Source organism: Amblyomma mixtum, chromosome 9 (genome assembly GCF_055824585.1).
Source record: "Amblyomma mixtum isolate Tamu chromosome 9, ASM5582458v1, whole genome shotgun sequence".
NCBI classification, from domain to species: Eukaryota; Metazoa; Arthropoda; class Arachnida; order Ixodida; family Ixodidae; genus Amblyomma; species Amblyomma mixtum.
In genome coordinates, this window is record NC_143020.1 from 117,622,891 (window position 1) to 117,649,794 (window position 26,904).

At 49.1% G+C, this 26,904-nt stretch overlaps 1 protein-coding gene across 3 annotated transcripts in view; it reads left to right on the top strand.

Moving 5' to 3' along the window:
• The window catches only part of LOC149330922 (uncharacterized), a 280,634-nt gene that overhangs the window by 193,033 nt on the left and 60,697 nt on the right, over positions 1-26,904 (top strand). For 2 of the 3 annotated variants that reach the window (XM_089561631.1, XM_089561632.1), the window contains 2 exons: positions 2,241-2,294; positions 10,322-10,503. In XM_089561631.1, coding sequence (XP_089417757.1) covers positions 2,241-2,294; positions 10,322-10,503 — 236 coding nt within the window. The remainder of the gene's footprint in view (positions 1-2,240; positions 2,295-10,321; positions 10,504-26,904) is intronic. The other variant, XM_089561633.1, reaches the window with a different exon arrangement.

Below are 26,904 nucleotides of genomic sequence, written 5' to 3' on the forward strand. Positions count from 1 at the left end.
AATCCTTCGACTTGGAATCTCGCCTTCGCGCCGGCTCTCGTCTTCAGCCTAGCGCGGATTCTTTGGTTGTTGTTCCTTTCTCCGCGGCGTCGCGTTGTTTCTGGATCGAGTAGCCCTTGGCTGCCTGCTCACCTCCGCGGAGGCATTGCTTGTTGGTTGGAGGGTATAGTTTCGAATCGTCAGTAAGCCCTGCTGGGTGCTTTTGTGAGGCTCAGCTATAAAAAGAATCCCGGTGGCATAGCAGCTGAAGAGTTTGTATACTTGCTTACAGAGAATTTCACGCGTCTTTTTTTTTCTTTGGTGCAGACGATCAGCGATTGCTGTCAAGGAAGAAATTTGGGCTAGTTGGTGGTTCGTGTTTGAATAAAAACGCTAGCGCAATAGACTTGGACAAAGAGGTGGAAACAGACAGGACAGGCGCTCGTACTGTCTGTTTCTATATCTTTGTCCCAGTCTACTGCGTTAGCCTTTTTATTCGACCAGCAATTCTTTTGCTTAAGAGGTGTACTTGTAGAGTACGAATCTCGTTCCATGGAACATTCTGCTGACATTGCCCTTGACGTCTCCGCTTAACCTTTCGTTTCCTTTTCGATGTTGCCTCGCGGTAGATTTATCTATCCAAACGACATTCGACCATGCTTCCTGGTATATCTTTCTTCATCGTGTACCTTTGGCGAAATTGACATCCATGTCCTAGAAAGCACTGCTACGGTAACAGTCCTGCTATGGCAAGGAATTTTTGCCTCTTCTGTCGGCTTACGCTACATTTCCGGTTTTTTTTTTTTTTTTGCATATCCGGGGCTCTGCGGTTGAACGCCCATGGTGGCCAGGTAGTAAAATGGTCGCAGGGAGACACTGCAGGCCTTCAACTATGCACTTCGCGCCACATCGCAAAGCGCATCGCAAGGCGCGCCAGTTGTGGCGCACCTTGTGACGACGCACGCGCCTCCCGACTCCGCGGCCTTCTCAGTCGACGGGCTTACGACGGCCGCGCGGCCGGACAGCGGAGGGAGCGTGTGGGCCTTTCCGTCAGCTCCGTCAAGCCACGTGAAGGGCGCGTCGCGCCCCACTCGCCCCGGGGCATATGAAAGCGAGGGGGCTGAGAGGGAAAGCAGCCCTCGGGGAGCCACGCAACGCCGCGCACACGCAACAACTAGCAACAACCCCGACGGAGCGCTACGCTGCGCCCACGCGAAGCCCTCGCTGCTGCTGCTCCAGACACCCGGCTCACGCGACACTTCCAAAGAGTCGAACTGGCCTCTCGTGTTTGTGTGGGCGCTGACGCGCGCGCGGACGGGGGATAGTGGGCGAGTTGCCGCCAGATGTCGCCGCGCTTGTTTCGCGCTCTTTGTTACACATGCCGTGTGTTTGTGTGTATGTGCGTGCACGCGACCAAATGTGTGCGTGCAAGCACGGTACATGCGTACAAAAATGCGGGTGGTACTGTGCTCGTCGCGAACGTACGGACCATGCAGTCGCCGTCGCAATGACTGTCCGGCGGCGGAGACGCTTTTGGCTAGCGTTCCTCCGGGGTCTCCCTTCCCTACACACACACACACTCATCAATCTACACTTGGGCGGTGTGCGAAGAGGACTCGTTACGTGACTGAGTGGCGGAGACCATATACCTGGCCGCACTTCTCCCACTTCACTGGCCTTCGGCCGGTGTTACCACTTCCGCTGTAGACGACGCATTCGTTCTTGTTTCTTTTTGTTTTGTTCTTGTTTTGTTTTTTAAACTGAGCGAACGCTTAACTGCCAGGGCGGATGTCCTCGAGCGATTATGCAAGTGTCGTCCGAGTGAAGTGCTCGTGGACCGGCGGGGAGCGGTAAAGGCTTCTTTTTGTGCGCAGTGGGCGACAGGATTGTCTTACGTTTAAGAACTCGGTATATGGGTGGTGTCGACAACGCCGTAGGGTATGTGCCTTGTTGGGTGAGACAGCGTTGCTGAAAATCACTCGGTTTGTACAGCCCTGTCGAATGTTGTTTTCAACGCATTGCAGCTGAAGCTTCCCATCAGGAAACTACATTTGAGGGCTTGTTTATTGCCGTCAACATTGGCTGTTGCATCCCCATTGTTTAGCATGGTGCAATAACTTGGCTATGGCACGGCATTTTGCAATAGGCTTTAGTCATCTCTTTAAGCGATATGGCATTTTACGGTCGGGTCATTTTTCAATGTGATGGAATTTTGCACTTTATAGCCATTTTGCGCAGTATAGTCATTTTTCGTTCCGCAGAGTCTGATGTCACGTGGTGGTCGACTGCGCAGTGGCATCTAAGGCTCCAGAAAGGTACATAACAGTGCTCTACTTCATAGTTGAAGGATCACTCTATAGAGGCTTAAACCAGACGTCTCCCTTCAATATCCCCGATAGAGTGGCGTTTACCATTGAACATTGGTTTGCTAAATGTAAAATAAAACTTCAAGCAAGTTCCTGCTATCCCCCTCTCATGTTACTGTTCACATTGAGCGCGACTGTATACATTACTGACTCGTACGCCGCGCTCCGAATTTCTTCCCTGCTTTTGTCTATCACTCTGTGGCTGTATTCTGAACTCGAAGCGGTGAAGTTGAAGGTAGTTAGAAGTGCCCTGAACACAGACCAGGCCATGGAGGTGTTAAGATGTAAACAACGCCAGAACTCCATTTAAAGAACTATAACCAGCCTCACCCCCCCCCCCCCCTCCCTCAATAGCAACGTACTATACTGGTGGTGGATAGTGGTTGACTTACTAAAAAACAAAAAAGGAAAAAAGGTGAAGGAAAAGAATGTTTCCGGCCGCTGGCAATTGCTATCTAACATCTTGAGCACCCGAACTGCAGCCTGTGGAAGTGAAAGGGAAATGTCCTGCTGCTGTATTTGTTAGTTGATATTTACTAATAAAATAAAAATGGAAGGTAAATATGTTGTTAGCCGAGTCATCTGCCATTGAAACCTGAGCTGCTGCTAGCTGGAATAAAAGGACATATGCTAGTGTGGGCAGAAGAAAAAAATAATGCAGGGAGAAGGAAAGAAAGGGTAAATGGGGTAAGGTGTAAATAGCGCTCAAACCCAGCTAGCAGAGCCATCATTTCGCGTGCCGCTCACGACGCTGTTGACGCCACAGCGTTTCCGGAGGTGTCCACGTCAACGGAGAAAATGCAGCTATGCATCCATCCTCCAACGGGCGCGCTGTCGCGGAACATCGTGGCGGTGAAGAAAGGCTCAACAGCCCGTCCGTCCGTCCGTCGGGTATAGCGACAAGGACGGTGCGTAGCTCGCCCGCGGGGCAGCGGCGGACTGGCTCCGAGCGACGGAGAGGGCCTTCAAGGTGGCGGGCCTCTCCTGGCAACGTCCGTTGGCTCGCCTGCCTTGCCCCAAGCTTGCGCGGTGTGCCCGGTCGGCTTTTTCTGTTCCGAAGCTTTTCTTGTTGCTGTATTAGCTTTCATTTGTCCTTTTATTATGTTTGCGGCGCACGCGGCTCGAGCCGTCGTTTTCTTTTTCTGACGCGGACGTCGCCATTGTCTTGGGCACTGCGCGCAGCCTGTCTCGCTGGCGCGATACGCGGGTCTTGACGTCGCTGTGAGGAGGAGGAACGATTTCTTCGAGGAAAACGCAGTGTCTTAAACTCGGTGAAAAGAAGAGAGATAGCGGCAGAGCTGAAGGAGCGTCGCTCAACCGAATAATAAAATGACGAACGGAGAAGTAACTTCAATCGCGTTAAATGCCTTTAAAGGAAGCTTTGCCAAGAAGAAAGCCAGAACTGAGCGGTCCCAGACGTGGCTGGGGATAGTGCACTGCCGATGACAACGATAAAAATGAGAGTGAATGACTCTACGATTGCCAGCGACAGGGCTGCGGTTGGGGCCACGTTTTGAGTGGGGCACACCAAATTGTAAAAGAAAATGCCGCAATTGTCCTTATTGCATTTGGCGCCATCTCGATGTCTCGAATGGAACCTAATGACGTACTTTATATGGCGTGTACGTAGTGCGTGCACTTGAGTCGCTTTTTGTAGAAAGACTGGTATAAGGCTGTACAGGTGTGAGCCGGCTAGATTAGTACAAGTGACGTCACCGGAGCGGCAAAATCGCAACGAGCGGCAGGCGCTGTGGCGGGGTTTTCGAATACGCCTGCACTCTGGTTATCGCAGCGCTGGGGGCTGGTTATCGCAGCGCTGGGGGTAGCCATCGGCTGCTGCGGAAGCCCGTCATTTGTGCTAACCTTTTTTATCACGCCTGTACGCCTACTGCAGTCTCTTCGAATGACGCCCTCAAGCCAACGGCGTTGCCAGACTTTCATGACATCGTGGTTACTCGGTGGTTAATCGCCATTAATCGGTTAATCCGTGGTGTCGCGCTAGTGTGACAGACGAATGAGTGAGGATTAACCGCGACGCCGCGAAAATCGGTCGACGCCATTGCCTGGACGGCCTCATTTGAGGATCATTTACCGCTTCTTCTTGAATTGTATCCGACAGTGTTCAGACGTCCAGCACCTATTGGAGAATACCGCATATATGATCTTAAAGGGTACTTTCGCAGAGATTGACAGCAGTGCAAAATAAAACGACAGCACTGTTTTTCGTACATTCGGAATTATCTGGCTGTACTTTCAAAGGAGCTTAATTTTATGTGCGCTATCGACTCAGATACGCTCCGCCGGGATGCGGCTGATTTGGTTCTTCTGAGATGGCAAGCAAGGCAACAACAGCTGTGTACCATATATTCACTTCCCCGAAAGGTTTTCATTCAGTTGCTCTTGTTATTTTAGTGACTGCTCGCATTGCACTTTTTCATTCTAGGCGACGTGGTTGGTGGAATCGTCGTTATCAAGAGAGTGAGTAATCGAACGTACTACAGTCGAACTTCGTTATAACGAAACAGTTTATAACAAAATAATCAATATAATGAAGGATTGGCGACTTCACTTGGAAGCTCGGTCAACACGGGCTATAACGAAGTAATCGCGGGCCTCACCAATTTAGTTGTAAGCAGGTTCAAGTGTATAAAGAGTCTAGCGTTAGGATTAGCCCTGCTCGGTATACAGTGGTACTGTGTAAACGAACGGCGCTGTGCAACGGCTTCCAGGGTTGAAAGTTGCCTAACGTGAGACATGGTGGAGGACACATCACTCGCAAATGAGCCTCTTTTGACGCCCCTGTCGTCGTGGTCGTCGGCGCGGTGTCCGCTTGGGACTGCCCGTGGCGTTGCCTCTCCTGCGCTCGGCCGCCGCCGCTGGACCGACACCGGCGGCCGAGAAAGAAGGGAGTCCTTGAACGTATTTCCTGTTTCCACGGGGCTCTCCCTCCCTTGTACGCGCGCTGCTCTCAGCCGCTGCTCGTGCAGGTACCACTTCTGGCTGAGCACGAGCATACGCAACATTCTCTGTATTTGCTTGTTTTCTCTAATTCCTTCCTTATTTCTCTCATTTTTTTAATTTATTCCTGTCTACGTTCAGCATTTCGTTCTCTTTTCGTAAACATTTCTTTCGTAGTCGTTCTTTATATCCCTTCTTTCATCCTCTCCTTGTTTTAATACAGGCCATCTTTCTTTTTCCTATTCCTTTGTGTTCGTTCCTTGTTTCAGTCTCTTTCTATCTTCTGGTCTTTCCTATCTGATTTGTTCTTTCTTCCTTTATTTCCTTAACTGTTGCTTCTTTCATTCACTACTTATATATTTTTTTCATCATGACTCTTTCGATACGGCTTTCAGTTACTAATTCTTGCTTTCATTCTTTCTTTTCTCTTTCCATCTCTGTCTTTCTCCTTGCCTCTCTCTCCTGCTTTCTTTCTCTTTCTTCTACCTGTTCTTTCTTTTTTACTTTTGCTCTTTGCCGCTATTATTCTCACCGTGGGCATTTCTCCACTTGTCTCTGGGCGTTATGACTGCGTTTATTTCGTGTCCGTTTTTTCTTTCTTTTGCCGTCGTTCCTTCCGGCATAGTGTCTGGCTCGCGTGTGCGCATGCGCGGTCAAGCGTGGCGGGGCTGGTCAGCTGAGAGGCGCCGCGCGAAGAGCCCCCGCCGGGAAAAATAGTAGACGGATGGCAACATCTGAGGAGAAGGGCCGGTTTCCGTTGGGAGCGATTTCGAAATCCGAAGGAAAATCGGATCCGACGCTGTAGCCGTCTGTTTGTCGTCACGTGCGTCCTCCTGTGAAATGGGTGGATTCCACGGTACCACATTAGCGTTAGTTAGTGGGCGTTAATCATGTGGGAGCACTAAATAAGTCTGAAGGACGTGCATGTGATTGCGTCGCGATGACAATATGGCGGGCGCGGCTGTTGCATGTGGTTCCTTTATTGGGAAGTCACAATAAGCGAAGTTTTCGTGTGTATCAGAATAACATTGTTGGATAGGTCGCTGCATGATGCATGATGATGCGGCGCCACTAACACAGCACAAGAACGAACACGACACATGTGCACAGTCTCAACTGTTTATTCGACAGGAAAGAGGTATATTTATAGCATCAAAGTCAGGGCTGAGCTTGATGTTTTAAATAGGCCTCTGCTAAATGAGCAGTTGGTAGTATGCGCTTGTATCGTGTTCTTTCTTGTGCTGTGTTAGATGCGCCGCTGTTGTCTTGTGTCTTGTTTGGTATGTATATCCGTGTTTGAAGGGAGGGGACCATGAATTCATTGCCGGGATCGGCTGCCATGAGTGAGAGATAATCATGCTGGCAACAGTGACAGTGGTGGTCGATGAGGAGGTGTTTGAAAAGAAAGCTGTAATCATGACGCCACGCCGTAAATGATTTTTGTGTTGAACAAACCTCGCCGCATTCATCGAAGCATGTAAGTCTAAATGCAACGTGCTCCATCGGATAGAGTGAGACAGTTTCCAGTCATTTTGTTACCTTAAAGACCCACTAGGGTTGTTACATAAAGGGTGGGTGCAAACATTATTGTGATCAAGTGTTAAGACAATTTATGTGGTTGCTAACAGTTTCGACGAATTTCGGCCAGTTGACCCACACATATTCCTAACCCCCTCTTCCGCATGAATGGGTATATTTCGAAGTGAGGTGTTTAGTAGATTTTGAGCAAAAGTTACACGAAAGGTTTGCCCAGCATCGATCTACGAATCCTCATTTCAAGAATTTCCCAGTACTTCGAGGCACAATTTTTCTAAAAGTACGCCCCCCCCCCCCCCCCCCCCCCTTGGACTCTATTAATAAACATTTGCATTCACCACGAGCTCAAAGCACCTTCATTCCCTTCGCACATTTGCCGCGTTATGCCTGCGATCGGAATCCTTATGCGCATTTCTTCCGTCATCTTTTCCCTGTGTTATCTTTTGAAGCAGCGACCTGGTCATTCTACATCTCCTCGGCAGTACGCCCTGTATTATTCAACACTGCCGCATAATGGGAGCTCAGTAAATAGAACGGAGTTCTAGACCGATCCGACTCATCAGAATTCTTGGGTTAAACGAATGCGCCTTATCTACACCTGAGGCAACTGGTGTTTCACTGATGAAAATTTAATGAGCATGCAGCGGTGGCAGGTCGTAATTCGTAACACCGGGCAATATTTAAGCCATGGTCGAAGGAGAGGGCGTGAGTATCCACAGCACTTGAACGAGACGCGCGCAGGCCGACTCCTATGCTGCTGCCTCGCAGCTTGGGTGCATGCTATCTGCTGCCCCAAACGAAGCTTCCTCCACGAGCGTAAACGTCGAGGGCGCGCCTACGGTGTCGAAATGTCTCGCCCGTCTCTGTCATCCTTGGACGCGTACCAAGGCTTTGCCCGCCTCGTGCTGGGAAGAGGGAAAGGGAACACACACTCTCTCTCTGTCTCTCGCTCTGCGGCTCTGCTCTCACCACTTCTTTCTTCGTGGTGCTGAGTCTCACTTATCGTGCAGCGCAGCGGAGGCTACAGGACGAGTTGATGAGGTCACATATATAGAGTTGAACGCTATTATGTGTATGTGTAATGCGTGTATAATTGCACACTATAATGCAATTTTCCGTATTGAGTACGCACCCGGTGTATATACTTCGCAGGTCTTGATTTCCGCTGAAGTGAAGTTTATTTTACTAAATCGTCTGTATTCTTTACATATTCTGCACCCGGTACATAAAATAGCGTAGGGAATTTATATAGAAAAAAAAGAGAACGCCATATAGTCTGCGGCTATACACAGTACGCAAAACTCTAAATTTTAACTTTGAAGATGCACACAGTCCATGGGCGGTATACCGGAATTTACGGTTATACGAAGTGTGGTACTCTAGCTGCACCGCTAATATCTCACACGTATAGCAGAAAGTGCAGTCACGAACATAATATGGGCAAGGCTTCGATGTTTGATACTTGTGCAAGTAAGCATATGGATTTTATGCGCTTGCGTTTACAGGCAGCAAATTCTTATATTTCCATTCCGCAACACGGCACGACATTTCAAATGTCGTGTCGTATAATGGTCTGTATAATTTCATCGCGACTTTATGCTAGCTTTCGACATCACATTGGCAGCTTATTTCTTTGAGTGGGTTGACCAAGTTATGGGGCGAATTTTGGTGTGCCATCTGCTTCTGTTGTCGAGAAGGGCGACTTGTATGCTGGGATGCGTATATGCGGCAAATTGGAGGGTTGTGGATGCTTTGGCGCTGGCTTCGGCTTCTGCAGCGCTGTTCGTAGTTTTGCAAAATCTAGATTAAGTATTGTTAATTTATTTCGAGTACTGTTTACTCCAATAAGAGTTGTAGCATAATGGGCGTTCACATACATGCTAGTTCTCGTTTATATTGTGTATAAATAAACTGAGTGTGGAAAGTTTTATAAGCCTCGTTTACAAATATTAGACATCTTGGAACCCATCTATTTCATATGACGCGTGCAAAAAGTAAATAAAGATATTAACAGGCGCTCTTGAAACGTCTTCGATGATGATAGGAAACGAAGTCACAATAAGTCTTTCGCTATAAGCTGACAAAAATTCACTTCAAGCTTATTTAGGAACCTTTACAGAATAGTTTCTGTTCATTGCCGTTTTGAACTTCCTTTGCATGTTTTCTATGCTCGAACGTCGTTTGTGGAGCGCTGAAATTCGACACGGAGACAGGGAGACAGCACTCGTCTGTGTCTGTCTCCCTGAATGCGTGTCGGATTTGGACGTTCGCGAAATGGCGTTTTGTACGGAACGACTTGTCTGTTATAGCTGCGCGGAGTTGTTACCGTAGGAGCACTTCCAGTTACAGCTGAGAAGGTAGAGTTGTATTCGGCGGCTAGAGTCGCAATCGGAGTTGTTTGCAGTTGGTAACTAGTTCACCCTTACAAAAATTTCTTTAGACAGTCTTTAGATTTTCTATAGAGAAATCCTACTGACTAGTATATAGGCAATACAAATCTTATAGATAGGCTTAGAAAATCTATAGATTCACGGTCATACAATATTAGTAGTTTTTCTATAGACAATCTATAGAGTATGAATTGACAAAACTAGATATCTATAGGAAGGCAATAGAACATATAAGAAGTATATAGACATTCAATAGACCATTTTCATGAGGGCATAATGAGAGTCTACTAAAAAAAGTCAACTAAAAGTGTATAGCCATAAATCTATAGGTTGCCTCTACTGTCTACAGGATTTCTATTGCATATAGACTAGTCTATACGTTTATAGAAAGTCATTAGACTTCATAAACAGAACTGACAGTCTATAAAGCATACTTGAGTATGCTTGCACAGTCTGGGATCCGAAATCCTCTCTTGACATTCAAAAACTAGAAAGAGTTCAGAATTTGGCTGTTCGTTTTGTTTTCAATAACCATGGGCGATATTTTAGTGTAACGAGAGCGAAAAAATCTTTGGGTTGGGACTCCCTTCAAGAACGTAGGAAAGTTCTGCGTTTAAAATTATTTCATAATATATTCCATTCTAGAACTGGAATAGACAGAACCAAATATATAACCAACCCTGATTACGTGTCCTTACGAAGAAATCATTTACTTAAAGTTAATGAATACAGATGCCGGACTGACCTTTTTAAAATGTCTTTTTTCCCCAAAACGGTTTGGGAATGGAACAAGCTGCCTGAGGAAGTAGTGTCCATACTATCAAATGATTCATTTTCTTCCATGCTGTGACATTTTTTATGTATAATAATTCCGTGTTCTTTCTATCTCATTGTTATCTTTTTTTTTTATAACCACTTGCACGCTGTGGCATTTGTGTACTTTTTCTTCAACCCCCCCACTGCAATGCCAGACAATGGCGCTGTGCGTATGATGATAAATAAATAAATAAACTGTCTACTGAAATTTTTGTACGGGTTGCAACTAGCAGACGCGTGTCTAACGTGTGCCTTGCACGTGTGTTTCTATCGCAGACAAGTCCCAGCTGGAGGACACCCTGCGGGTGAACGGCAAGGGCAAGAAGATGCGCAAGCCCCGCACCATCTACTCTAGCCTCCAACTGCAGCAGCTCAACAGGAGGTTCCAGCGGACGCAGTACCTGGCGCTGCCCGAGCGCGCCGAGCTGGCCGCCTCGCTCGGACTCACCCAGACGCAGGTCAGCCGTCCTTTCTCTACTCCCTTGTTATACACCCAAACTACTCCCCTTCTTTTTATTTACACCCCTTTACAGCCGGCCTGACGCGCTCGAGAGATACGCGTGATTTGAGAACGCTGTCGACCGAACTTTGAACGCCGATTGCGTTCGTTGGACGTAATAGTGTACCTGCTACTGCGGTCCGGTCACGTGACCTTGTGAAACGTGGGTCCCATAAGAAGAGATTGTGTCTGTGGCAACGTGTTATTTGTGTTCCATTTTTTTATGTTAACAAAGGGAGGATGCGGCTTTGAGTTGAGGAGCCGACGGTTGTTATGCGGCCATTTCCATTTCGTTTCGTTTCGTCACAAAACTGGGTGTACAGTAGTTTGATTCGAGGACGACAGTGTTGGCCACTGTCTTTATAGGCGATGGGAAAATAAGTCCTTCACTGTAGCCGTACAACTAAATTCCACGCCTTGAAGACATCGAGCAAAATCTTCCAATCAAATTTTTGAAGTATTTGTTTTCCTGTTGGCGATTATTACCCTAGCGTCACATAATTGCTGAGTGGTACGGTTCAATTCCAGTGCACTGAACGAGAGGCGGCACAAGCGACGAACAAACTGAGCCTAAACCGAGACGTTAGTTCAAAAATTCAATGCGAACGGGAGCCGCTAAAATCCATTCGATGCGCTCGCCGCCTGCTCAGGACACCTCGGCGTCCGGGTTGCTCTTGAAATACACACCACGCAGAACTCCAGAGTAAAAGAAACAACGCAAAAGACAGGACGGGGAGGTTTAGGGAGGGCAGTAAGCCAGTAAACATGGCTGCCGAAGAGAAGAAAACCCCTTTGAACTCCCGCCGTCGGCTTATAAATACGAGCGCCCCACAAAATGTGGGTTTACTGGAAGGGACCCCCTCCTGGGAGCTCGCCCGCTAGTCGTCATCGTCTGCAACGGCCACAGAGCAGACGACGATGATGATGATGACAGTGGTGATGACGATGGCGATGATGATACTCCGGGGCCCCACGCACGCGTGCGCCCTCCTCCTCCTCGCATTAGACAAACGAAAGAAGAGTGAAAAAGAAGAAGAAAGACGCGGGAGGTGTAGGGGGGTGCACATATAGGGAATGCTGCAGAGCTCTTCTGCAGGTAGTGGCTGCCGCACTTCGCGTTGAAAGCGAAATGGCTTCGTTGCGCCCGCTTTGTCTCGCATCGCGCCGCGGTCTTTTTCGGCGCGTTTTTGCGATTGTTATGGGAAGCGGAGAGAAACCCCCTTGTGTCGACCTTGCAGCAAGCACGCTGCACAGGTATATGCGGGCAAAAAGCGCGCTGTTTGGAGGGCTGTTGCCAGAAGAGCTGGTAGGAGGGGTTGGACAGGTATATAGTTGGAGCTATAGCCGTGGCGGCGGCGTCGTCGGGGAGTTTTTTTTTTTTTTTTCTAGACTGAGTAATGGCTCTTGTTTCTGGGTATAACGCTGCCTTTAGTCGCCCGGCTTCTTTCTTCGTCGACAGCGCCCTCTCTTCCTGACCGACGACGCCTTCGGCGGGGTGCGTACAACCGGAGCGGAAAGGACTTCCTAATGTGGGACCGCCGCGTGTGGCGCTGCTGCCGCCGCTACGACTCGCTCCGTTCTTTGCTGCCTTGCTTCTCCCAAACTGGTGGCGTCGGAGTGTTTCTTGCGCCTTTTTTATTTTTTTTCGGTCCTTCTTTTATTCTTTCTTGACTCGTTTTCTTTTTTCTTTTTTTTTCACTCTTCGCCTAGCGTGAACGGCGCACGCGTCGACCAGCATCCAGAGGCACTCCTCGAAGCCGCGATGTTTGATGACGATAACGCTGCTGTTGCAAAGAAAAGCGATAAAAACTGACATTTATTTTTGTTTCTTTTTTCTCCGAGGGATGAGAGGAGGGGGGGGGGGGATAGGCTTCGAACGCACTGAAGCTTACGTGTAGCAGTGCTTCTTTAATGGGTGAGAAAGACGCCTTCTTGGATGCATAGACTGTTCCGGGCTAAGTGTGGCTACTGCAGTAGCATTATCGTGATCACAGCAAAGTGGTCAAGTCAGGTTTGCCTAGTTGCACCACAACGATCCTCAGCACCGCATACCGTGAATGTAATAGCAAAGACCGGTCCTACACAGGACCAGTGTGATACCATCCATTTCCAATACTGGGCGCTTACCTTTGCTGCTTGGGAGGCGGTTGCTTGCTTCTTTCGACGCGGGTATACCTCCTCGTCTTTCGGCCGACGTCTTCGCGCTTCACAGTCTTCCTTTGCTTTTGTCGTGCCTTATTTGAGCTGCACTAACCGTAAAAGCCACATTTCTAAGTGTCGCTTGGAACGTCACTGCAGCTTACCTAGTATACTCAGACAGCGCCTGGGTCTCCTCGTGAAATATGTCTCACGAGGGCCAAAAGTGCAGTGACGTCAGTTCATATTTGCGCTTGGTCGCTTTCATTGCGGTCTTTGTGACAACTGGCAACGGACACCACGCACATTCGGGCACAAATCCCCGCTTTCTGTGTCTTCACCATTGTAACTGCCGACAGCTGAAGTCGCTATGGTTCAAGTAATGTCCTGGCAACGTTTCATTGGCAGCTAACTGACTATAGTTGTCACAAGTCTACCCCTAGAAATGTACCGTACAGGCCGATAAATATGCATATATGTGTGTATAACAAGAACAACGATCACACAGGCGTCTTCCAGCAACTGCAATTCGTATACACGGTCACAAAACTTCGATTTGCGGCGGAAGCCAGCGGTATAGGTGCTCTTTCGATCCAGCCTTCTCGGCTCAAACGAGTAGTCAAGCCACCGGCATATATCTCGTCCCGGCATCTCGGGACCCGATGCCTCCTTCGGTCTCACTCCGTCGGTTCCGCTCCGTACGCGCAATCACGTGACAGAGGTCTTCTCCTTCCAGTCTCCCTTTCTCGCCCATCGGCAGGCCGCGCTTCGATCGCCGCGCCAGGGCCCTCTTGACGTCCGCGCTCGCAGTTCTTTCGTATCCGCCTGCAGACTTGTCCGCGCACACACATGCAGGCCTTACAGCGGCGCGTCAAGAATGACGAATAAAGAAACGAACGAGGCAAAAGACGAGAGAAAGAAACAAAGAGCCGAGCGAGAGTAGCAGCAGGGGCTCGGCTGCCTGGAGCTCTTCCAAACACGCCCCTGACGTCGCCGGCCGAGACAGGAGAATTCACGGACGCGTGCGCGCGCGCCGCCGCCTCCTCGGCATGGCGGCGGATCACGCTTCGGCTGCCCGCGCCAGCCAAACCGCCCAGGGCCAGCGGAATGCTCGCGAAGGCTGCGGCAGGCCGGCCTGTTGTACCCACGGGCATCCGCGTGCGTATATGCGCGGTCAGCTTAGCTCCGAGAGGGTCCTGGTATGAAGCAGGCGCCGGTCGCTATAGAGTTGCCAGAGGGTCGCACGCAGAGTTGGCATGCCGTTGAGAACCTGGAGGGTATACATGATACCGAAGGATGTGGTGCCTTCTGCGCGCTGACTTCCGTTTGCATCCGGCCAGCGTTCGCAGCTCCGAGAAAGGGTCCGGTTCTTGCAGTCTGCACTCCTCTACGATGCCAAGGGTATGGTTTAATGTCTATAGGTTTTGCACAGCGCATTGCCTAGTAGCTGCGACCCCAACTCCTGGCATCCGGTTCCGAGGGGCCGATGCTCTTCATCCAGGAAGCGTAATGTGGCGCAATAGCACTGCAGCTATAATTTAGTCCACCCGGGGTTCATTTACGCGTAGTGACAGTGCACAAGCCTCGAGCATTTCGCCTCCGTGGAAATGCGACCGCCGCAGCCGGGATCGAACCCGCGTCTTTCGGGTCAGCAACCGAACACCATAACCACTGAGCCACCGCGGTGGCTTAGCTGTCGTAGTGCAACAGAACTGCGTCGGCGGTTTCGTGAGCCGGTTCTTTTCAGGAATGGACGAGGAACACAGGCTGATTTCGAAATGCATGCGGCATAAAAAAATGACGAGAGTGAAGGACCAGACGTGTAATGAATCTGCATTTGCGAAGCTTTGCTTTTTGTCCGCTGCGCTTATCTAAAATGAAAAAATGAAGCCCCCACTCTAAGCAGGGTTAACAAGCCCTGAAGCCTGTCAATAACATCAGTGCCGGAGTTCCGTTGTGCGCACACGACTGTAGGTAGTGACAAGTTACTGTAGTTCTAACGTCCAGCATTTTTGGACAAAAATTTGAATATTGGAAAATTGTAGGGTACTGTTATGGAAATGTTGAAGGTAATGGTTCATTCTTCCTATGTGTCGCAAAGTCTTTGTTCAAAAGTTTTTCCATCGCTCGCATAGAGCATTTAAGGCTGCCATAGAAAACCAATGGGGGACGCCTTTTGTCTGGGCCCAGACTAAGACAAACCGTGTTGTCGAAGCATTGGCAAGCATCCTGAGGTTTTCCCTTCCCTTGTACACTTTGTGACTATTTTTGTTTAGCATTGTTCGGTATGACACGCAACACGCGACGGATTCCTTCTGCCGTTTACATAGACGCGCGAGTTCAGTGCCTACAGACTTTCTCTGCCCTCCTAGCAGTTCCAGGCAGATTACGTAATGGCCTGCCGGATCCATCTTCGAGAGCAGCCTAGCGTTGGGCGACCGCTTCGGGCGGGGAGAGGATGTACCTCGGGGGGAGGCGTTGCCGCGCCTGTCCTGGACCGGAAGGGGCCGCTCCGATGGTCCGATGGCCAGCGTTTCCGCCTGGCGCCCTCGCCGACGACGACGTCGTGCATCCGTCGTCCGAGGCACTCGCGTGAGTCCCGCTGCGGTGGGAGTCCTACAGACGTGGCCTACATAAGAGCCACTGCCTCCTCCCGAGGCAAGGCAAGGCTTGTACGCCGCCCTGCCTTCTTCGCCCAACCGACAGACGCGGCGTCTCCCAAAGCTCGAGCGACGTCAAAGGCTGACGGACGGGCCGCGTCGTATTGGGGACGCCTTTCTTGCGAGTCAGCGGCAAATCATGCCGGGGCTGCCGGGAAATTGAGAGGATGGCCGGCGGAGCCAAAAAGAAAAGGGAGCGCGAGACAACGGTGTGGTCAGATCGGAAGCGAAAAACCCTTTATGACTGAGCCATGCGCTCCGCCCAGCCAATCTGTCTCCTCCTCTCCACGAGTCGCGTGAAATCTTAAGCATTTTGTGTGGCGTTGGGTTACCTGCTGTCTTGTGGAGACGTTGTATAATTATGTAGATTTTATAGGCTTAACCACTCGAACAGCAGTGTGGACAGGGGCTGACCGCAAGGAACGAAAGAGGCACAATCTCTTGGCGCTCTTCGACACACTTGTTAATTTAATATTTACTGGAAAGCGTCAAAGCAGTGTACCAAGGAAAAGCAAAATTGCAGCAGATCTCAACGCATTAAGTCGATTGAATAAAGGTGTTAGAATGCGCCACACTATGTAATCTTCAGATCACTGCTTCGAGAACCAAAACAAAAATGCATCAGTACGTTGATTCCAGTGTAGGGATAAGCAGAGTTAGGCTTAGTGGATTTGAACTAGTATGGTTTAGCCTTGCGTGCTCGTGGGTGCGACGTCCGGCCGGCGCAAACGAAGACACACGCAAAGCTATACGGCGCGTATTACATAGGCTCCGAGAACAGAGGCGGCCGCTTCATGTCGCCGGTGAATGTGTTCATCAGATTAGCCCGAGCCGCTTGTACACGTGTCCACGCACAGGTCTCCTCCTCCTCCTATACGAGCTTTAGGCCTCGCATGCATGCGCCACTCGGGGAATAGGTTCGGCAGCTGCGAACTCGCCCACTTCATCAGCGCGTGAGCCATTAATCTCGTCCGGCCCGGTCCGCCGTGCATACATGGTCGTCGTCGGTTATATCGCCGGCGCGTCTTGATCTTGTTTGGCCTCAGGCGCCCTGCTGCGGTTGCGGGTCTTGTTCGTGTACCTCGAAACTGGCGGAAGGCTTCGTTCCGTCCCACTTTGGAGGATGTGTGTTGCGGTGAAAGAATAACATTTCCAATTAGCTATATGTGCACGGTAGAAGATATCGAACGTCTCGAAAACGAAAAAAAAAAATGATTGCGGTTTAGCGTTGCTAACCATGAAATATTATGCAAAACCAGGTTTTTGCAGGTTGACACCAACGCCATGTTCAACTGAAAGCGCGACTGAAAGCGCGTTTACTTTCCTTTCGTGACTTGCGCACAGACGTGCAATGCACAGCGCGAGAGTGTGTTTCAGTTTGACACGAGGCGTGATCAGCTGTGGCGAGAGCGAAGTGCTTTCGGGCAATGGCCAGCGAAGCTGATCTGTTCGTTCCGCCGCGGCTTCAAAGCCTACTGCAGGTTGGCTGAGGTCACCCTCATTCAAATTCTCCTTTAATCTCGCCATTTCTCTCGTCACCTGACTGACTTCACCACACACCGGTATTTTCCAGGTTGCCAGAATCGCTTTCGCACTACAAAATGCAGATATATATACATGTGAAATGCTGGGTACAGCTGGAATATATAGACGCATTCCATGCAGCCGATTTCCCGTAAAAACCGCTGTATTTTATTATCTATTCATTCTACTTCTTTTTTTTTCACCTGTAGCCCCTTTCTCTTGCGCGCTCACTACGAGAACATGGATAGCTTATGTGTGTAATATCCTCCTATACTTCTACGCGCCTATGTAAAGCGGCGTACGCTGTACTTGACTTGTGAAGCGATTGAGTTTTCTGCTGTGCACGGATGGGAAAGAAATGCTATTCGATCAAGTCCCGGAAACATCCGGGAAACGTCTTTCGTATATTGCTATCGGCATAAAAATGTCGCAGCATTCGGAGTGGCTGACCCACTTGTGCTGTCAAAGGGGGATGGCTACGGGCTGTGCGGTGCTAACGGCGAACGTGGAAGCAAAAGTGCGCGTCAGTCAGTAAAAGGAGAGCTCCATAGAAAACAGCTTTGTTTTCAACTAGCTTGCAGGTAGTTGCCGTGGTAGTTCGCTTTCGCATGTTCGTCAGTCGACCAGCCATTTCTGTTTGCAACGATTCCTTCTGTGCTAGTATAAGCAAATTCTCATCAGTATTCTATGGAGTCAGTGTGCATGCCTTAGATAGCTAGTCGACGCGACTTCTTTTCCATACTTGAAAACAAGCTTGACAATGGATGCAGACACACTGTGTGCGTCCGTTGTAGCACTGAGTTTCTATTCAAGAAAAAAGTTACACTGCAGTTCTTTTCCATTGCCGATGTATCAGGCAGCAGTGAGCAGTTTTCGACGCCGACGACGCGCAGTTAAAATAATTAGTCGCCCCCTCCCCCCTCTCTCGAACAGAAATTTGCTTAGTCGGTTCACCGCCGAAAGAAAACAGGCGAGAAATGACTCATCTTATATCTCCCATACGTCTTTTCACTTGCTGAAGGGTAGCCGCAAAGCTAGGTTCAAGCACGCTGACTAAGCAGGCTCTCACACTCACGCACACACAAGCAGACTCACACAAGCACGCACTCGCATTCAGACTCGCACTCACATTCGCATTAACACTTGCATTAACACTTGCATTCACATACGCATTCACATCCGCATTCACACAAGCAGTCACACTAAAGCACATTGAAACAAGCCTTCACACGACCGCAGGCAACACAAGCACGGTCTCTCGAGCACACTAAATCGAGCACAGCCAGAAAAGCAAACACACACAAGCACTCTCACCCGAGCGCACTAAATCAGGCTCGCTCCCACAAGCAAGCACACACAACTCAAGCCCACTAAATCAAGCACACTCACACGAGCAGTATAGGCAGGCGTACACACAAGCGATCCGCTACAACAGCGAACACGACACGATCGCACCTTCCTCGCCAGGGGCGCAACAGGTAAAAAACAAAGTAACAACAATCAAAGAAATTCGATATACGATACTCGCTGGATCGCGCAAGGGCATGTATCGAGCCCCGTCGTCGTCCACTTCGATCTCAGCCGAGCCGTGCATGCACAGATCGCCGGTGCGTACAGGTGAAGGATGCAGAAGAGGAGGGGGGAGGAGGTATGGAGGGGGCACGGTGCGGAGGCCGGTCCCAGTGGTCGGTCGGGGCTCGTGCGGCCGCGGTTAATGAATGAATGCCCCTCGCTGCCGCCGCCTTGTTGGCGCGAGAAGAAGAATCGGGCTCGCCACCACCACCCGCGAAACGTAATCTGATCTGCCCGGAGCAGCCTCTCTGCAGGAAGGAGGTTCGACTGCCATTTTTCATCGGCACGGACCACGCGCGCTTGGGAAGCGCTGCGGGCCCTTTCTTTTCCTTTCTTTCTTTCTTTCTTTCTTTAGCTGCGTAGTCCTTTCCTCGTCTGTTCCTGGCCTGCTTGGCTTCCACCCCCTTTTTATTTGCTTTTTCTTCGTTCTCTCTTTTTACTTCGTCGTACTTTCCTTGTATCTCTGCGCTGAATGTTTTTTTTTTTTATTCCCGTCTTATATATGTTGCCTTGTCTTGCATGCCACAGTTCTTTTACGTTTTGTCTTCGTACCTGATTCTCCTTTTTATTGTTCTTGTCTTTTAACTCTGGCTTCGTCTCGTCTTGGCTTAGCTTGGCTCCTTGGACGGGAAGGTTTCCAGAGAGGCAGGTTCTTGCCGGGGCTGCTGTTGTGGTTGTGGTTGCTGTTGTTTCCAATATGCGTCCCACTCATCGCTCCGACCAGGAATTCTCGCCTGCCGACTCGTTAGCTCCTTTCTTCACCCCCCACCCCCCTGTTCTCTGGCAACATCAGCGAGCGCCTCTTCTGTCTTTGTGAGGTCGCAGATTCTTATCGACGCGCGGTAAGGTTTTGCTCGGAAAGGGTAATAAATTAATCCGAAAACTGGGCATTCAGATACGCGAACATAACGGAGAGTGAACTATCGAAAAGGCCACCAGAGTCAGGACGTGCAGAGCTGATTACGCCCTTAGGACGGACGCGTTAAAGAGACAAGTGACATACGCAGACATCTTTTTACGAACTGATGTATAGTTCCCAAACTAGTGCGCATGTAACCATTTTGAGATTGGCACTTCACTTGAAGACAGAGAAGGAATAGAAAAGGTGCATCACACTTTACACTCGTGTGTGCGCGTGCGTGCGTGTTCGAACCTCGTTATAACGAAGTAATGGATATAACGAATGACGATTGCCCTTGGAAGCTGGTGAACATGGGCTATAACGAAGCTACGGCTACTATATATATATTTATATATATATATATATATATATATATATATATATATATATATATATATATATATATATATATATATATATACACACACACGTAGTTTCACAACGTGGCATGTGCATACGTCATTACAACTGTGATTTAGACAAAAAAGCCAAAGTTTAGCATTATTCGACCACTTATGCGCTATGTTTTCAAAACTTTCACATCCGTCGTCTAGAACTCAAATTTGCATTTTGATACAATCATAGCGTTATTCGATTACGCGCTACCACTGTACCTTTAGTGAAAGGCGGGCTGGAATTTCAGCGACTGTTTAATTAAATTCATGGCAACGCCGAAAAACCGCGATATCTGTTGACAAAGGGCGGATCTTCTTTATTTGTATATCTCAGCCAGCACAGGCAGGAGACAACCGTTTAATGGCGGTGTACTGCACAGACAGCTCTATCGCAGCCCGCATGACGCGTTCATATCGAACGAAAGTTTGTTCGGGAGCTTCCTTCCTTTACTGCCGTGCAGCACTACGCCAGCTTCACGCACTCAGCTGTAACGTATATACATCGTGTAGGAGTACACGTGTAATAGTTGTTCCGTCGCCGTGTGAAAATTGGCCCTAATCGCAGCAATCACCGTCGCGCACCTAATCAGATAATCTGCGTGCACTCCCTCCCTTTCCCTCGGTAAATAGGCGCGCACTGCAACAGCCACGTAACTTGTAGTCTTAGCGATGTAACAACCGCAGGTCGTGTATAACACCGCGTATCCGCGTAATACTACAATCATGTCTTTCAGCGGGTAGCTTTCTGGCCGATTGGGCTTGTTACACGCTCTAACGAGGCGACCGTCTACTCATATCGCCACTTACCACCACCTACCCCCCCTCGTTTATTCTTTTCGTCCTTACACGCTGGCTTCCCCACAGCTCATATACGTACACTGCCTTTGCAAATGACGCCGCACCACAGCTTCTTCACAAGCCCCCAAGTCGTGCCTCTCTGCCAATCGACGAAATTGCACCGTGTATTAAGTGTTTCTTTTTTTGCCTTCATCTCAACGCTGCTGCTTCACACCGCGCGCATGTATATGATGGCGCCCTGAGCTAGCGCGCGCGTCGGCGGCAGCCCAATTACGGGCCAATCACGGCCCAATCATGGCTTTCGGAGTCGCTTTGCACACCAGGAATCTCGCAGGAGCTGCACACATCTGTGAGCTTATACGGCGCCTTGCGAAGTGCGCCTTCTCGACACCGCATAATCGCCGCCAGTTAACCCGAGAGGTGTTACATGTCGACCTCCGCCTTGCTTCGCCGAGTCGCGCGCACCGTGATTTGACGCCGCACCGTACATTACTGCGCCCGTACACGGCGCGGTAGAGAAAGCAGTGAAAGCGAAAGTAACGGTATTTATTTGGTTTTCATTTATTTTTTTCGTCGTAGCTTCTATTCGCTTGCTGGGTCGTTGGGGGCGACTATTCCGTGCATATATGTGATACGCTGTTGCCACACGGGTCAGTGGTCAAAGTTCGCAGTGGTTATTTTGTCATAAATATACATCGAAAAAATAAGAGACAGAAGAAAGTGAAATTTGTATGCAGTGTCGATCAGAGTTGCATAGATCCTGATCTGCCTGTAATTCGAGCGTGCGACGAGGAAAATCGCTCCGCTCTTGGTGCGAGCGTGCGTTCACAGACACACGTGTTCCGTCTCCCAGTGACGTCAGTGGATTTCCCCGGCGTTTTGTTTGCGCCGTCTCACGCTTTCTACTAGCCTACCCGAACGCGGTGGCTGAGTGGTTACGGCGCTGGGCTGCTGGTCCGAAAGACGCGGGTTCGATCCCGGCCGCGGAGGCTGAATTTCGGTGGAGGCGAAATTCTAGAGGCCCGCGTACTGTGCGGTGTCAGTTCACGTTAAAGAACCCCAAAAGGGCGAAATTTCCGGAGCCATTCACTACAGCGTCCCTCATAGCCTGAGTCTCTTTGGGACGTTAAAGCCCAATAAACCAAACTATACGAACGCTAGCTGAACGCTCAAAATCATTAAAAGGGTTGTGTAGCCCTTATACTAACTTTACATGCTGAGAACCGTGTCACATGAAATAAATTTAAATGAATATATCTGCTGGTTTAGGTTTGGTTTGGTTTGGTATATGGAGTTTAACGTACCAAAGCGACTCAGGCTATGAGGGACGCCAGAGTGGAGGTCTTCGGACAATTTCGACCACCTGGGGTCCTTTAGCGTGCACTGACATAGCACAGTAGACGGGCCTCCAGCATTTCGCCGCAATCGAAATGCGACCTCAGCTGCCGGGATCGAACCCGCGTCTTTCGTGACAGAAGCTGAGCGCCATGACAAAACCACCGCGGCGGCTGTATATATCTCCTGCCATATGAACAAGTCACGACACAGACGCAAACATTGCTTCGATGCAACCTTTGCTAATTCCCTTCCACGAATTTTTGTAAAAAAAAAAAAAAATCAGCACTTCGAAACATTCTATTGCTCTGTAATGAAGCAGCTTTCGGTTTTGAGACATATCTTGTCCTCGCATCGCTTATGTGTGTGGATGCCAGGTTGGTCGTAATGACTAAACACCGCAGTGTAGCTGATAGGGAGTCTAACTCGAAGGTATGCCCCATCTGAACGATCGTTAAATAATTGTGACTGCGGCTACATCGCCGGATAGCGGTTAATTTTGGCCTTTTGAAGGTTTTCAACCTGTGCCGTTGTCTCACCATCCTTCGCTTCCTGGCTTTTAAACTAAAGATATCGAAATTCGACCGCCGGGGCTGAATTTCGATGGAGGTGAATTTCTAGAGGCCCGTGTACTGTGCGATGTCATTGCACGTTAAAGAACCCCAGGTGGTCGAAATTATCCGGAGCCCCCCACTACGGCGTCCCTCATAGCCTGATTCGCTTTGGGAGTTTAAAACCCGCCATAAACCCATAAACCTAATTTTTTTGCTTTGATGGAAATAGAATGAAACTTCGTCTGCACCACAGCATCAAACGTTGGAGGTCTAGCCAAAACCTACCAAAACTGACATTAACAAGGCGGCAGGCCTCAGCTAAATATAGATATATATATTTATAATAAATATTAAACCGATAATAAACGTATATTGATTGTACGAAAACCTGTGCGGAATAATTCCCCGAATACGAGGGAAAAAAATAGCTGTCACTTTCGTTTAAATCGTGCTCTCGAGGCCGAGATTCGGAACGCGCGGGATCTCGCGTGGTCAGGAGCTAACCAGTCGGCCTCGAAAGTCCTTGAAGCCTCTGCGTGCACAGTCTAGGTGTATTATTATGCGCACGGATAGGAGGATCTCCGCATATATATATATGCGCACAACTACCGTTTCCTCCGCGTTGCTATCTGGGATCGTATCGCCGACTGACCTGCGCGATCCAGATTCGCACGCTTGTATAGACTGCAAGGCCCGGGGTTACCGCCGTTTCTTGGTGCGCGTAGCGAGCGAAGAACGGGGCTCCGGTTGCCTTTAATTGCTTGCTCTCTGATTACGCAACTGATAAGAGGGCCGCCTCTATCTGGGAACGCCGCTCGGGGCTGTCACTGGCGGAGTGGGAAGCAGATATGTATAGCGCACACGCGGGCTGCATTTCGTGCGTGCAGGCCACGGCGGCTCAGCCGGACGCTTGTTCGACAAGGTTTCGAGGTGAGGGAAGCAGGTGCGCGTTTATTTCGAGCGCTCGGATGTTCTCGTTTGCGCAGTCTCTTTTTTTTTTTCGCTCTCGCTGTCTTAGGCCTTCGGCGCTGTAATAATTAACTCTTGTAATGAGGACATCACTTTCTCAGGTTAACTAGTGTTCCCAGGATGACTACCAGGACAACCGGTAACAAGGTAGCAACATTGGTTTCCCATGTGGCAGGTCTTCCTCGAAGAGTTTGCCGATTGCTGAGAAAGTCTGAGGTAAAGCTTTTAAAGCATGTAAAACATTTGTTATCAGTTCTTTAGTTGTTAACGTTGCTTAAAAGTGAGTGAGTGGCAGAATGGGAGAGAGTTTAGTGCGACGTGTTTGTCTCCAGAACTTTTGTCGCCAGCATCACAGCATTCAGTTAACTGTTCGTTAGTGCGACGTGTTTGAAAATTTCGAGAACTATTGTCGCGAGCCTCACAGCATTCAGTTTTTATGAGAGGTGACGAAAAATATGTGCTGAAATGACCTCACAGCTGCTGCCTCGAAAAAAGTGGTTAGGTTTTAACGTAGTTAAACCGAGAAGACTTGAGAAAACATTTCTTTAACGTGGTTGGCTCATGGTCTTGCCTTGCTGGGTCGTCGGCCGATATTAGACTGATCAGGTTAAGCTTTGATAGAGCTAAAGCTCATCTGATGTGTTCGCGCCGCAGATGGAAGTTGACGAAGACGACGACGTGCAATGCACAGCACGAGAGTGCTTTGCAGTATAACACGATGCGTTATTGGCTGCGGCGATAGCATATTTAGTGCCCTCGTGCAGCGACCATCGAAACTGTTCTGTTCGCGCCACCGCTTGTTCAAAACCCAGTCACGGCACACTTTATTTTTTTTTTCTGCATGTGCTGCTGCTACGCTAGGTTTTGCCGAGGTCACCTTCAAAATCAAGCTTCACACTAACTCGATGAGTCGGTTAGACCTCGCGAAGTAGTGCTTTCGCATTATAAACGTGTTACCTCCGAAAACTGGCTTGCCCCGCCGCGCCTGCTCAGTGGTTACGGCGCTCGGTTGCTGACCCGAAAGACGCGGGTTCGATCCCGGCCGCGGTGGTTGAATTTCGATGGAGGCGAAATGCTAGAGGCCCGTGTACTGTGCGATGTCAGTGCACGTTAAAGATCCCCAGGTGGTCGAAATTTCCGGAGCCCTTCACTACGGCGTCCCTCATAGCCTGAGTCGCTTTGGGACGTTTATCCCCATTAACCAAACTAAACCAAACCGAAAACTGGCTTGCAAGCCTTTGAATGCATTTATAAGCTTAAAAAAAAACTTGTACACAGAGTGAGAGTCTACTATTTGATAGCCCCTTTCACCGTTTACAGCATCCTTCGTCTCCCTTTAGCAGAGCATGCGCAGTAGCTTCCGAAATTTCCAGGCACACAAGCGCGCTGGCGTAGTTCGAAGAAAAGCAGTGGTCGGTCGGCTTTAGGGTTAATGAGACCATGAGCGCCGCCGCAGACCGGCATTTCTTTGCTCGGAACATAACTTTCGCGGCGTGTGCTTCAAGTTGTATATATGCGCTCCCTGGTGGCGGGATGGCGAGCCGCTAACAGGGCTGCACTTAAGAGCTGCACTTGCGCTGGTTTTGTGCGGGCTTCGCGGGAGGGTGGCAATTTGTTGCGCGTCCCGTCGGGGCGTTAACGGGTCGTATAAGAGCCGGCGGCGCAGATCACACCGGCTGCCGCTCGTCGTTGAGCGAAAGTTGTGTGTAGCGGTGCAGCGGGGGAAGAGGGCAGAGCTCATTAATTGGATGATTGTTGCCTGCCTCCTTGCAATGGCTCTCGGGTTGCTCTCTCGCGCGCGGTGATTTATGCCGGGAACGTGCGTGGCCGCGGTCTTTCCATTATTTCCTTCTTTCTTTCTTCTTCGTGCGCGCCATCCCATTCTTTCTTTCTTTCTTTCTTTATCGCGCCAGGTCTGCCGGCGGTGGTGAATGCGCGTGCAATTCAAGATTTCTATAGAGCGTCCGAAGATGGTGTCTTGCCATTATGCGAATTCCAATAACGGCGCTTCGGGAAACACGTTCAAGTGAAGATGGAGATATATGACGTCTCTACATGGCGCAAGTGAATAGCGGTTGGCTCCGAAAGCGGTGGTTAATTGAAACTTCGCGCCTATTCAAGGTAATGACCGTCAAGTGGTTTCGTAACGAATGTCTTGCCACTTTTGCGCAGAACGTAGATTCATCTTCTGTCATGAGAGATGTATGCCGCACGGATATTTATTTAGACAGTTGACTGGGTATTTAGTTAACAAAACTGTAAGCTAGTTAACCCTTTGTGAGGCATAGGACTTATGTCTCACTTGCGTAAAAATGCTTAAAATGCTCTCAGAATGATTCTAGCCGTTAAATGGCATCGGTTTCAAGCTCTTTCGACCTCCGGTTTTTGCAGAGAAAAGTGGGACAAATTTTTTCCACTGACTTCGTAACGACACCTCATATCTGATACGTATTTGTGCCGCTGTGCTTTCGAAGGAAATAATTTGCATTACAGCTGCAAATTTCTTCAAGATAATATTGTGAGGCAGTTTACTAATGTAAAAGGCTGAAAAGCTGAAAATGTTTTCATATGTTTAATTTTTACACCAAAAAGAGCCGTGTGGAAATGTGCACATGCGCATGTAAACATGTAAAACCACGCAGAACATTGCACCTATTATCAAAAGATAAAAACGCGCTAAGTGGTTTGTTTGGTAAATCGGTAGTTCTCAGTTCGCAAAGATACAGTACATATATATGCGCTGTTGTGTAGGAGGCATTAAAACGCCAAATTAAACAAATGAATAATTAACACACGTCAGATTTGTTGAAATATAATTTATGTGAACATTAGGTTAAATTAGTGAGTTATTACTTTCTGGCTCCACCTGTCGGCACTTCATGCAGTTATTTCCAATTAGGCGTGCTGTGAAAATCACAGTCGCTCGCCAGAAAGACAAACTTCGGATCCAAGCGCGCATGCGTGGTAGCCGGTGCAGTGCATTGGCTCTTCCCTGGCATTCACGGGCCTACACGCATCCGTGCTTATGCAAGGATTCAGGTTCCAGCTATTCGACTCCGATGCACATGCGTGTATGTGCTGCCACTCCATGCGCATCGCAACGCGGCGTCAACACCACCATTGGTCTGGCTCCCCTTTGCTCTTGAATAGATGTCCGTATAAGGAAGCCTCGGCGGGCTATGACGAATATGGGCGTGTTCAGATAAGAACGGTAATCGAGGTCCCATGACCATTTTTGTTTTCAATGAAATTTTTATATATGATGGGCAAATGTGTCCACACAAAGGAATGAACCTTAGTTTTGCAAGAAGCTTCGTAGTTTTCTCGGAAAAAAATCGCATGTCACAAGAGGTGGAGAATGTCGTTTTTCGCACTTCGCAAAGTTGCAAGTTTGAAGTCTCATTCCATGCACACAAAATTTTTTGCGCCCATCAGCATTTTTTCAGAACTACTTTACAACTTGTACAATCCGAGAAAATAAGAAATGTTTTCTTGCTTTTTCAACCTTCCGAGTAA